We start from the raw sequence: 14,743 nt of genomic DNA on the forward strand, positions 1-14,743 counted from the left end.
AACTTAGTTATCATGATTAACAGTTCCATTTAGTTTAAATATAGCTTCACAGTGCACGAAACATTGTAAATGATATCTGGATTTGAAACATGGCCAGAAACCATTTGGCAAATTCCTATCTTCGATCTGTGTCATCCTCATTCAAACTTTGTGGCAACATGGGATGACAAATCTTGTATTTAAGTTCCTTTATGATTCTATTTTAGCTTAAGTATTTTAATTTCCAAACTTTGCCTTCTTTGAGATTTTTTTTTGGATTTATTTTAATATCCTTTCTTACAAGTTTCAAATTGGCAGATGTCTGTGATACAAGGTCTACTAGGTCTTTGTAGATTATGCACCATTTATACTTCAGACTTCTTCACAATTTACTTTATGGTTTTTATTGTGGGTGGTTCATGTCCAAAAAACTTCTTGAACTAGCATCCAACTTATGCAAAATTTTCTTATTTTGCATGCCTCTTCTTCATTGATGTTATTTTTTTCTGTGCTTAAATTATTTAAAAAAAACTAATTTTCCAATAAAATATACATCTCTACATCAGCAGTTATTCAAAATAGTTTCCTTATGTATGGATCATCCTGTATAATTAATATTATCTATTATTTTATTGTTTCATTTGTGACTAGAAATATTTTAGATTTATTAATTAAATTTATGTTGCAACAATGGTCACATAATACTGTCTCTGGTAAAACTGCATTGAAAGAATATGACAGGGTATCCACATGTACAAGTGCTCTGAAACAAATATAATGGCCCATAAAGGATTTCTAATCACTCAGTACAGTTCCCAAGTTATAAAAAGTATGGCAGCCAGTGTTCTGCAGCATGACTTGAGTAAAATATCCACCAAAATAGATTTTTTTTTTTTTATGAGAACTCCAAACACGAGAGGTATTAGAACCTATAGTACTTAGTACCGTGCTTGGGTTGGAGGTTGAGAAGACAAAAGAAGATATTTGTTGATATTGGACTTGAACTTCTGTAGATTGTAATTTTCAGGAAATACATATGAAGGAAGGTTGTTCCAGAAAACGGCAGTTGAATGAATAAATGAGGAAGATGAAAAGTTGGTTCTGTGGGTTTGAAGTTTTTGAAGATAATTAAAGTGGGTTTGAAGATAATTAAAAACATTGAAAATTGTCAATTTTGGTGGATATTTTACTCAAGTAAGTCATGATACAGAACAGTGGTTGCCAATCTTTTTTGTAGCTGAGTGACAATGTTGAGTGATTAGAAATCCTTTATGGGCTACATATACATTTCAAAGCACTTTTTGTACATGGAATCATCTCTAAACCCCATGAAACAATGCCATTAGAAAACTCTTCCCACCTGTCCTGACAGCTTCTCAATTTGCTATCAGCAATCCATAAATGCAAAAAATTCTACCTCACCACAGTCAATTCTGAAAGTGGCTAAATCAAAATACAGGGTGTCTCAAAAATATTGGTACAAACGTTTAGGGGAGGAATGTGAATCGCATAGGAACCCATAACCGGAAACGTCACGGGAAAGTAGTAGCAGAGGCACAAGAAGTAGAAATGATACAAGACAGTAATTAGTGGCAAATATTTATTTGACATAATATTAATAATGGAGTACAAGATGGGTGCATTTCATGATGTTACAACAGATGCTCGAAGGTTCCAACCATGAGACGTGATGCAGCATGGATTGGCAGACACGGCCGAACACACCTGGAGTTTCTTTGACAGTAGCAGCAGCACAGACGAGTCTCGCCACAAGGTCCATTTCCATCTCCACAGGTGATTCATACACGATAGATTTGAGGACCCCCCCCCCCACAGAAAGAAATCAAGGCTTGATAAATCAAGTGAGTGTGGGGGCCAGGCAACGGGTCCACCATGGCCAATCCATCGACACCCAAAACGCCTGTTCAAATGGTCACGAACACACCTTTCATAATGGGCAGGTGTGTTGAAACCAAATGTTGCATCTTACATTTGCTGGAACATCGTCAAGTAACCCTGGTAGAACTTGTTCAAGAAAGATCTGATATTTAGCGGAGTTCATGTGGGATGGTAACAGGTATGGGCCGACTAAGCAGTCACCGACCATACCTGCCCATACATTTATTGCGAAGTGATGTTGTGCCGCATGGGGGCGCACACCATGTGGGCCCTCTGCTAATCCATACATTAGGTGCATGTCTGCCAGCTCACAGTTCATATATCGATGCATGCTCTTCGTGCGGCAACTACTGCTTGAATGAGTAAACCAGAAATTTTCCCTCTCGCGAACTGACGAACAGCACCGTGTACCGACTTACGGTGACGCTTCCGGTTATGGGTTTCTATGCGATTCACATTCCTTTAGATGTGTTTTGTTCAGTAACAATCATGTATAAAGGCTCTTTCAACTATAAGTTAGTAGAAAACATAACCTTGTTTGGATTGCAATTCTGTAAAACAGTTGATATACAGACAGGGAAAAAAAACAGGTCACATTCTACCAATATAAATTTTATTTCAAAAATAGGCACAAAAATATAACTGTTATTACAGAAAAAATAGAGATTATTTTTAATTACAGTTTTTTAAAAACCAAACAAAATTTTCAAAATACGATAGGATCTTCCTTTATTTTTGCATAACAGCCTTTCAGACAGTTTGCCATTCCAACTATCAGCTACTAAATATTTAATAGTGACAGCAAAAAATTAGCTTGGCATCACATTTTAAAGTTGATCTGATTGTTACATACAAATGTACTGTACAGTTTGTTTAATACTGTGCAGGCCAATTTCACAACTCAGAGGACAATATATGCAAATAAATATTTAGTTTACTGATTGAGCCATATATATAAAATGTACAACTTTTTTTTTTGTGTTAGAGCATTAGTACTAGTGTTTTGCAAAATACTGACTGTAATTATTGTACCTAAACACCAAAATTATTAAGAGAATAGATATTTTTAAGTACTTTACAAAATTCCTGAATTAATAAATCCATTCTTGCCAGCATAAATGAGAATCTTCTGAAAGCAACAAAAGTGTTCATATAGTCATTTGATCATACTACAAATACTGGAGCAATATAGCATTAAGGGTGAGTTACTGCTATGGATATGGATAAAGGAATGGTTAGGTGGAAGAAGACGACAGAGTAGTTATCATTGGGTACTGCTCTTCGTGGACTAATATTATTAATGGAGTTATCCATCAATATGAAGGTATATCTGCTACTGATAAATATTGGAAACAACAATGGGTTGAGCACTGAACCCTGGTTAACTCCACTAATAATATTAGTTCATGAAGAGCAGTACCCAATGATAACTACTCCTCTTCTTCCACCTAACGATCCCTTTATCCATAGTAGTAACTCACCTGACCCTTAATGCCACATTGCTCCAGTTTGTACAGCAGTCTGTGCAACAGTATCAAAAGCCTTCCTGAAATCCAAGTATATGATGTCAAAATTATTTTTTGCATCCAGTTCCTTGGTCACTGCATCATAGTAACATATCAGATTGCTTAGACAAGACCGTCCCTTAAAAAAAAATTCATGCTCTGATTGCAGTATAATTGCATGCCTGTCCAGATGGTCCTGCATTACTTCTTTAACGAGTGATTCCATTTATTTTCCCTGGAACAGAAGTTAAGCTAACAGGTCTGTAATTACATCAGCTTTTGATTCCCTTTTATGAATTTGGGATATATTTGCACATCTCCAGTCCATAAGGATATCCCCTGAATCCAAGGATGATCTCGTAATTATGGCCAAGGGTTTACTTACCTCCCTTAATATAACTGAATAGATTCCATCTACCCCAGGTGCCTTTTTTATGTCCATCTTCTACACTTTCTCCTCCACTTTCCTTTCAGCTATCACAATTATTTAGCTTCTTATTAGAGTTTGATAAACTTCTGGCATCCCCTTCCCTTAAGAATTCCTCATGTGTGAATGTAAATGCAAAATACCTATTCAATTTGTCTGTAACCTGAGCAGGGTCACCAACAGTTAACTCATAGTCAGCAAATGGCCGAATATGATTTAATCCTTTCCTTCTACTGTTAATATAAGCATAGAAGTCTTTGCTGTTTTTCTTTTCCAGAGACTTCTCACAATCTGCCCTAGCTTCCCTAAGCTTTGCAACTTGATTACAGGCTAATTTATATCTATTATATGCTTCTATGTCACCTGATAATTTATATGCATCCCATGCATTTTTCTTCTCTGCCACTTTTCTCAATAGTTCATCTGACATCTATTTAGGTCTAAGCCTCAAACAGTATTTCTTCATTAGTATGAAAAGCATAGTACCTACTATTATTACTTCCCCGAATGCTTTCCATTTAGAATTTTCTGTTGGTAACATCATCACTTCGTCCCACTGCATGGAATTTAGAACCTGTCTAAGACAACTGTAGTCACCCTTAGTTCCTTTACCCTTGACAGTAGTTGTCTTTAATTAAATTCCACACTAGTACACTGTGAATATTGCCACCCAGTGGGTCTTTTACCAGAAAATTCTTAATGCATGATTCTGATTTGCTAGCATACTCTATTTCTCTTATAGCTGTTTGGTATACTCATTACCATCATTAGGCCTAAAAACACACTACTACTCTCAATTTTGTTTCCCATTGCTTATAACACACCAAACTGACTCAACATTGCACTCATCACCCATGATAACTGGTTGCACTGCCTTAGATTTAATATGCTTTGTAACTAAAAGCATAATCCCTCCACCTCTTCTGTTTATCCTTCCTGTATACATTGTACTCCCCATATTCAAATTCAGCATCACTTATGCCTGAGTGACACTATGTTTCCGCTATTCCTATGTCTGCATTTGGTGGCTTATTCAGTACTTCAAATTCATCAAATTTATTTGCAATGCTCTTAACATTAGTGTATATGCAAATATACATGAATATGTTCTTACTCTTAGTTACCCTAACACAGCTCATGTATTTACTTGTTCCATGATGACCCACAGCAAGGGCTGAAGTCCCAGAACTTTGCTTTCCAGGCTGTGGCATGTACCAATAGAGGCAATGCAAGAATCACTTTTGCCTCTGCCTGCGGCTCTAGTTAAGGTTTTTTTGTCTATGTATCCCCCAAGCTAGAAATTTTCCAATACACTTATTACTGCCTCGACAGTATCTGCAAATATTTTTGTACCCCTTCTATTTAAGTGAATCCCATCTCTGTAAAAAGTCCCTCTTCTTAATAACTAGCATAGGTCATGCTGAGAAAAATTCTACCTCATGAGCCTTGCACATTCTCTCCAGGGTTGAACTGATTGATAATGCTATCAACATGCAGACCCTACTAGAGTGTCTGAGCAGAATTGCAGACACTTTAACATTCACTCCTAACTTGTAACTTTTTCCCAACTTGTTGCCCTGTACTTGTTAAATAAATCCTCAGATCTACTCTTAATTATCATTAGTGCCAACATGTGTACAACAATATCATCTTTTGTGCCCTTAAAGATGATATCTGCTTTACAATGCCATCTATTTTTGTTGCTGGCAGAGATACCCTGGTTCTAATCCACTTATCCTTCTTGTACAACATATTTCCGATTTTCCTGACAATAGAGTCACTGAGAATAACCACTTCCTGTGGGACCAGCACATTCTGCCTTGGAGATTGCCATTGTGTTGTCTGATGTACAAGTTCACGTGAGCTCTGGTGCTGAGTTGGGTAGCTGAGAGCTTGATTGGCTCCCCATTTTAATCCCCTTGAGGGCATCTACCCTAATCTTCAAACTCTCATAAATGCCCATCAGAACGCTGAGTAAGGTGTGGTTAAGTGAAGTTTTAAATTAATTTTGTGGCCATATATTAGATGTCAGAATCTACTTACTATAAAAAAATATTGAATTTACATGAATTTTATAAAGAATCCAGCATTCTTATAATGCATCAGTATATTAGTCCCCTGAACTCATTGATTTTGCTAGATACAGGGAAAATTTTGAGAGACCATAATCCTAACTGTGCACAATTTTAAATATCTGCATATATAACAAAACGATACAGTTACAAATTTCTAGTTCTACCCCATGTAGTGGTCAGATGTTTTATTTTAGTTTATGAGATCACAAACTTGATTTGTATGAAAGTATTCAAAAGAACCATACTTTTTTTTCATACTCATTTCATAACATTCAAATACAGCATAGATAAATATGTAATTAATATTAAGAAACAAAAAAAAGATTAGGAAGATATATTTCAAGTGAAATTTTTACTTTAACTGCTGGGGCATTTTGAAAAGAATATTTTGATTTTGGAAAATAGCAGATCCAATTACAATACCTTATTATATATTGTAAAGTTTTCATTTTGAATTTTTTAAAAATTAAAATCAGCTGAAAATTTAAACAAAATGCTGGAATCTGCTTTATTTGTGAAGAAATCTTCCCGCTTCCTTATCTAAAATCCAGTACAGCTCTCCTTCTTTCGGACGAACCATGGATGCTGGCAGTTCATTTACTGAGCTGGATTGAATAATATGCTGGAGGAAGAAAAAAAAAAAAGGCTTTTTGCAATTGAGGTACACTTTAATGGTTTCACAACACTAACTGAAATATTTACTACAATTTTAAATACATACAGGGTGTTTCAAAAGTGATGGTCAATAATTTAAAGGTGACCTGCACAGACTACAATATGCAAAAAAAGCCTAGTAAACAGTTTTCGAGATATTGCACAATTCTAGTTGGGATCCATCACTGACAAAGTGAACTGTACAGAGTTGGAATCCACCACTGACTTGTTTGTTTAGGTTAGGCTATGCTCATTCTCTCCCTTTCCCCTCTCTCAATGCTCTGAGATGTAGCAGGCATACTAGTACTTGTATGCCTGCTACGTCTCAGTCAACATGGAAAGAGGTTACAGCAACAAAGGTTATGTGGACATGCACTTCATGTATGGTAAAGCTAACTAATGGCAGTGCACTCGAGGCTGCACATTTGTACCAAGAAGTATTTCCCCACCGAAGGCAGGCGTACATTCATCAGGGTACATCAATGCCTTAGAGAACATGGGTGTTTTGTACATGGAGTACAAGCAGGTAGGCCCAGAAGCATAACACCTGATGTTGAAGAAAGGGTGTTAGAAAGAATAGACCAAAATCCAGGAATTTCGACAAGGAGGATTGCTCTGCAAGAGCGTGTACTGCGTCACAGCAGTGTGTGGCAAATTTTACATTGCCAATTACTGTACCCCTACTATATCCAGTGTGTACAAGTTCTCAGCAATACAGACTACCCTTCCAGAGTGCTCCCATAGTCAGTGGCAGAACTTAACAGAAAATGTGCATTATCTCGAAAATGGTTCATTTGTGGCCTGATGTTCACTGGGACTTCTTTGCTTATTTTAGTTTGTACTTTTCATCTTTAAGTTATTGACCATCATTTTTGAAACACCCTGTATAACATATATAGGGAGCTATTAATTACAAATAATCGTTTGTATTAATATTAGTTGTACTTATATCATTTTTTAAAATGATATAAGTACATGCTTGATGAATCAGTATATCATATATTTTTTTTCATTGCTTAACTTTTATATGATCTAAGGTTAATTCCATTGAAAGAAGCTCAGCAGTATATATGCTACATTCTTGTGGATGCTAGTTAGACATTATTTTATGTGGATGACAGCAGCTGACCCCACATATCATTCTGACTTAGAGCCATCTATGTATACTGGCAAAAAGTCAGAATATTTCGTTTGATGTGCAGCAAGGAGTTGCTGATAGACAGCTGGCGGCTTGGCAGCCTTCTCCCAGATTTTAAGGAAGTCACAAGTTGGAAGATGGGCATTCCCAGGGCTGCAGTGGAGGGTATACGTATACACTGTACACCCTCTGGATTTTTTAAGGTGAATAGCGTATACTTTCTGGATTTATATATATATATATATATATATATATATATATACAGGAACTCCCCGACTTACGTAAGGGTTGTGTTCTGCGGAACACTATGTAAGTCGGAATTTTCCCCATGCTTGTGCAGCACTCACAACTGTGCTCGCTGAATTGATTGAATCAAAAAAAAGAAATGTTCAACAAACATGTAAAAGAATTGTTTATTGTATTTATTCAATTTTTTATCTCATGCACAGGAAAAATTACAAAAGCATGCAATTTAAAAATTATAAAATTACAAAAAAAAGAGAGGAGACAGGCATAACGTCAGTAAGTTTTACCTCTTGAGCATCATTTCCAGAATCGACGTCTTCAGGTGATAAGTACGCCACTGCAGAGGTTGACGGCTGTGGAGATTTTGGAAGGGGTTGGCCGCTCAACCTTACAAAAGAACTCATTAATGGATGACTGGATGGTGGCTTTTTTTCTTTTCATCACAGATTTCTTTGTAGCAAGCATGCATATCATTCACCCCTCTGTTAACTTTTAAGAATCGTTCACTGTCAGGATCCATGCCATTGCCGATGCAATTTCACGAAATGTCACTGCCATCTCTCTGGTGATGAAGCATCTCAGCTCCTCGTTTGGTTCATCTTAAGCTTCGTCAGCATTTTCTTCTTTCACTATTACTGTCTGCAAGTCAATAAGTTCTTCATCAGATAATTCCTTCTCTTATTCCTCTATTAACTGTTCCACGTCTTTGGCATGAACCTCCAACTAAAGTATCTCAGCAACCTTTATAATCTTATCTGTAACCTCTTCATATGATTCGTCTTTTTTAAATCCTTCGAAGCCTTTTACATGCCGTGGGCATATTTTCTTCCATGCACCATTTAAACAACTTTTAGTAATTTCTGCCCAGACCTTATTAATGTTTAAGATGGCTTGGTAAATATTGTAAGATTTTCAAAAGGCTCTCATTGTAAAATTTTTCTCATCATCTATTACAGACAATGCCTGAGCAAATTTGTGTATAAATAGCATACTTTTAAATTCGAAATAACATCCTGATCCATAGGTTGGATGAGTGAAGTCGTTTGGTGGCAGAAATATGACTCTCAGGTTTGAATTGAAATCATCTAGATGCATAGGATGTCCAAGAGCATTATCTAATAGAAGCAAAATCTTGAAAGGAATGTCATTGTCTTACAATATTTTTCAACCTCGGGAATGAAGTAGCATTTAAACCAATCCTTAAAGAGAGATATTGTTATCCATGGTCTCTGTTCGATCGGAAATGCACGAGTAGGGTGGCTTTATTGATGCCCTTAAATGCATGAGGATTTCCAGAATGGTACACAAGCAGCAGTTTTAATCTGTAATCTCCCACTGCATTAGCCCCAAGCAAGAGCATGGCCCTATCTTTTAAAGCTTTGAAACCTGGCATTGTCTTTTCCTCTTTGGCAATGTATGTTCGATCCGGCATTTTTTTCCAATACAGAGCAGTCTCATCAGCATTAAAAATTTTCTGCATTGAATAGCCACCTTCATCAGTAATTTTTTCCAACACATCACAAAATTTCTCTGCATCTGCAGAATCAGCACTGGCAACTTCACTGCATACTTTAACGTTGTGGAAACCAGCATGATGCTTGAATCTATTAAACCACCCATTGCAACCGAACTTGGGTTAGCATTCACTGTACTTATCCTTAATATCTTTATAAATACTTGTTGCTTTTGCTTGAATGGTCATTAGACTCAGGGGCACTCGCTTCTGAATCCGATTTTTCATCCATATTATTAACAACTGTTCCATCTTCGATATAGCACCTGAACACTGTTTTGTGATCACTGTTGATCTTAAGTGCGTTGATCCTTTGGCATGTTCTTTTAAATGCGTACTGTCCTTTAAAATAGTATTCGCTGTTGAAGCAGCAAGACCTAATTCCCTTGCAACAGATGAAAAACTCTGTCCTGCTTTGTACTTCTTAATCATTTTCGTCTTCATTTCTAAATCAATTTTGTTTCATTTCCTGGCACTGCCAGCACTTGCACTTTCCGTTGGTCACTTTCCCTTCGTCATTGTAATACGTAATTAGAAATGAAGAGAAGTTTCTGAAAATTTGTTTTTTATGTGATTGAAGATTTCAGTGAAGGGGAACACATTTCACCATAATAGCTTAAAACCCAGAGAATTCCAGTTATCAGGATTATCGCAAATGCAATACGATCGAATTTATTACCTGTTTATAATTAGATGCACTAACAGAAAAGCCCAATAAACAAGAAAGTGCAAATTGTTTTTTGGTCGTGACCTCCAGAAACATGCATTAGAAAAATATCACAAATGCATTCAAAATTGATTCTTATAACAGGAACATATGATAACGATGAAAGGGTTGTGCAATTTCCATTTTAAATATGACCTTTTAGAGAGATGAATAGCTTAGTAATATAGCAAAATTTTCAACTTCCAAGGACTTGGAACGAAATTACAAAAAAAAAAAAAACCCAATGTTATTGGGTTCAAATTATGATATTTTCAAAATACCTCCATTTATTCTGATGGGATGCAAAATACGTTTCCGCGATTTTTTTAAGTTTTTTACCGGCTGGCAAAACTTACATAATGTCTAATTTCTGTAAGTTGGGGAGTTCCTGTATATATACACGAGTATATGCTGTATACCCCTGGAATTTGATTAATAAGCATAGTATACTCTCTGCATACATAACATTCACAGAGTATACCTTCTGCTAATTTTATGACTACAGCACTGGGCATGCCAGGGTGGAAGGAACTGCCTTGGTGACTGCGCAGCATTGTCTTAAGCCATGTTTCATTCACCTAACAGCCCTTGGATTTGGAAACAAAAAGGTCAGTTGACAATCTGTCGAATTTCCAACTAACCTTTTGGTAGAAAGAGTTTGCCATTGGGGCCCAAAGGCTGATGTCTATGTAGGGTGATCAGGCACGGATGTTAAGTTAAAAGCATACTGCAAGAACAACTGCTTACGACAAAGAGAAAGAGATGGCCCATTTGCTTCACTGTAGAGACTTTTGACAGGAGACATATGGAATGCTCCCACTGGGTAGCAGTGTGGATGGCCTTGTGGTGGAGGGAATCTAACCATTAAAGTACACTATCTCTAGCAGGAGCATAAACCTGGGAGCCATAATTGAGTTATTATTATTATTAGCTATATGGTGCAAGGAAGCCTGAGGCTTATGCTGCACCAGCCAAAAAAAAAAAAAAAAAAAAAATCCCGAGTTACCCTGAGAGAGAGAGAGAGAGAGAGAGAGAGAGAGAGAGAGAGAGAGAGAGAGAGAAGTAGAAGGGAATCACCAAGAAAGAGAAGGATGATGATATCCAGCTCAGGATCCTGGATGTGCCAAGCCCAAACTCACCAGATGTGAGCCCCTGGGAGTTTAAGATGGACAAGAGCCCAGTGCAGTCAGAGTAGGGTACAGCGATCTGCATCCACAAAGTTCATCAAAGGGCACAAAGGATGTTAAGCCCTTCAGCACACCTTGTCCTTAGCTGACAAATATGTTATAGAAATGTCAGCTTCTTGTCAAAAAGAAGTCCTAGGAATTTGACTTATGCTACCACTGGAATATTGTTTTGTCCAACCCTTAATTCTGGGGCAGGATAAAGATTACATTTGCAACAAAAATGTACACAAATGGTCTTCTGTGACAGAAATCAGAACCAATTAGCCAATTACCAAGGTGTAAGGTGATTAACTGTTTTTGCAGTTGCCTTTAAATGACCCTATATTGCATAAATGAGATAAAATATCACAAAATCATCAACAGAGAGGGCATTATTTACTGTCAGTGGAAGTTCTTCTGTGACAGTTTATTTTGATAGCAAACAGCATGACACTTAGAATGGACCCTTGTGGAACTGTCTCCTCTTGGCAAAATACTCAAGGGTGTAGATCCTAAACGAACTTGAAATTGCCAATTAGAAAGAAAGTTTTAATAAAACAGGAAGGTTACCAAAATCAAAGTTATGGAGTTATTGCAACATGCAATTTGCCAGGCTGTGTCAAACACCTTTTTAATATAAAAAAAAAAACTGTTACCAGATGCTCAGATTTAATAAAAGCATCACAAACGTGCAATTCAAGTCTGATTAAATGATTCCAAGTGGATCTGTACCTTTAGAAGCCACACTGTGTCCTGGAAAGCTGACCATTTGTTTCCAAATAATGTATAGGCAAGTATCAACCATTCTTTTCAGGACCTTGCACAAACAGCTTGACAGAGTGATGGAACAACAGTTATCTGGATTTCTAGGATCCTTTCCTGGTTTTGGGAAGGCAAGAACAATTGTCTTCCTCAAAGAATCTGATAATTCTTTGTCAAGGAAGATTATATTAAATAAAATTAAAAGGATGAACCTTAGATTGTGTTGAAAGTGGTTTATCATTTCATAGTAGATGTCATCTATCTGGCCCCACAGTGCTTGCTTGTGAGAGAATGAGTGCTGCACTTAACTCTTTCTTTGTGTAAAGGGCTTGTATGGTTCAAGCCCTTTTGAAGAGAAGTTTAGTGAACATTTCTTGCTTTTCTCTTTTAGGGCTAAGAATTCAAGAGAAGAATGATGTTATTGCCAAGATTTTTGCAAATGTTCCCTAGGGTATTAGCAACTCCAGTTGGAGCTGCAAATGGATATACATTATGCTCTAGGATCACTGATGGGCATGGTGGATATTTCCCCTTCATTTTCCGAATCTTATCCCAGACTACTTTTGAGCTAGCAGTCTGAGTTATGCAGGAGGTAAAATCGATCCCAGATTTCCCTTGGCTCTGATGTTGGACATAGCATGTTGGCACATGCACATTTAAAGGATATTAAATTTTCTATGGTGGGATAATGGCAGAATATCCCTCAAGCCTTGTTTTGGGCTCTTCTTGCCAGGCATTCTGAATTCCACTGAGGTTTTGGAAATAGTGGAAACTATGTAGACATTTTTTGAATTGCAACTTCTGCTGCTGCATGGACAATAGCATTAGCAGAGGCATATGATGCCAGAAAGCAAGCTTATGCAACATCAGCCAGAAAAAAAAAACAAAAAACTCCCATTTCACCCCTCTCTTCTTTCCAAATGCCTGTCCAGCTCAGCCTTCAATTTATTTAGGCTATCAACTTCCACAACAAAAGATGGAAGTCTGTTCCACCAATCAACTACCTGCTGGCTAAAGGCAAATTTCAGCACATCTATTCTACAACTGACTCCTCAATTTGAATCTATGCCCCCTCAGGTTCTTAATCTGAGCAAGAGGAAGAATCCCATCAGCATTCAGCTTGCTCAACCCATTCAACGTCTTATACACCTCAATCAGATCACCTCGCAGGTGCCTACTCTCTAAGCACTGCAATTTGCAGAACTTAAGCCTTTCTTGGTAAGAGCATCTTTTTGTTCCGCTCACCCATCTTGTTGCCCTTCTCTGTACTCACTAAAGAAACTCTACATCCTTACTCAAATAAGGCCTCCAGACCTGTATGCAGTACTCAAGGTGTGGCCTGACCATTGCCTTATATGAAGGGATAATCATCTCCTTATCCCTGCTAGCAAAATTTCTATATATCATTGACAAGACTCCTTGACCTGCCCTGGCAGCCCGTCTGCACTGTCAGCGAACTTCTTAAATTGACTGCACAATTACCACCAGGTCTTTTTCACTTTCTACTTCCCTGAGTGTAGTACCACACAGTTAGTACATCTCTCTCTTGGGTTATTGACCCATATGCAGTACTTTGCATTTTTTAATGTTAAACTTCAGTTGCCACTTCTCAGACAATTTGCCCAACTCATCTAGATCCAGCTGGAGTAGCATACTGTCTTTACTGTCATTAACAACACTGCCAACCTTTGTATCATCTGCAAACTTGGACATTAATCCTGATATACCTTCTTCAATATCATTGATGAATACACAAAACAACAATGGGCCCAGCACCTAATCCTGGGGAACTCCACTAGTAACATTTGTCCATGAAGAGCAGTGTCTATAGATTACCACTCTGTCATCTCCCACTCAACCATCTCTTTATCCATTGTAGCAACTTACCCTTAATTCCATACCTCTCCAATTTGTACAGCAGTCTTCCATGACCAACAGTATCAAATGTTTTTCTGAAATCTAAGTATATGATATCAAAATTATTTTTGACATTCCTTTGTGACCACATCATAGTATCCAATCAAATTGGTCAGATGAGACCTCCCTTTAACAAACCCTTGCTGTGTCTTAACTATTACTGCAGTCATCTAGATGATCCTGCAATGCTTCTTTAACCAGTGACTCCATTATTTTCCCTGGAACACAAGCTAAACTAACAGGTCTATAGTTACTTGTGTTGCCTTTTGAACCCAGTTTGTGAATTGGTGATACGTTTGCACACCCCCAGTCCATGGGAACCTCCCCTGTGTCCAAGGAAGTTCTAATAATTATGGCTAAGGGTTTGCTTACTTCCTTTGCTGCCTCCTTTAATATAACTGGATAGATCCCGTCCACACCAGGTGCCTTCCTTTTGTTTAACTTCAACAATTTCTCCTCCACTTTGCTCTCAGTTATTCGTGCTCATCGTGGACTAATGTTATTAGTGGAGTCCCTCAGGGTTCAGTATTGGGTCCATTATTGTTTTCTGTATTTATAAATGATATTGATGATGGTATATCAAGCTTAATGTCCAAGTTTGCAGATGATACGAAGGTTGGCAGGGTTGTCAAGGAAACTACTGACACTATGCTACTGCAACAGGATCTGGAAAGGCTGAGAGGTGGCAAATGAAGTTTAACATTGACAAATGTAAAGTATCACATATGGGAAACAGCAACCCCAGAGCAACGTATT

The 14,743-nt window shown here is 37.4% G+C and overlaps 1 protein-coding gene across 1 annotated transcript in view; it reads right to left on the reverse strand.

The window, feature by feature from the left end:
• Positions 1–2,633: 2,633 nt before the first annotated feature.
• Positions 2,634–14,743, reverse strand: part of Pgls (6-phosphogluconolactonase) — a 51,573-nt gene continuing 39,463 nt past the window's right edge. The window contains exon 5 of the mRNA XM_090369268.1: positions 2,634–6,507. Within this exon, the coding sequence (XP_090225394.1) occupies positions 6,394–6,507 (114 nt within the window). The 3' untranslated portion in view covers positions 2,634–6,393. The remainder of the gene's footprint in view (positions 6,508–14,743) is intronic.

The sequence above is a fragment of the Mastigoproctus giganteus genome, chromosome 3 (genome assembly GCF_048544385.1).
Source record: "Mastigoproctus giganteus isolate SK-2022 chromosome 3, ASM4854438v1, whole genome shotgun sequence".
Classification (NCBI taxonomy): domain Eukaryota; kingdom Metazoa; phylum Arthropoda; class Arachnida; order Uropygi; family Thelyphonidae; genus Mastigoproctus; species Mastigoproctus giganteus.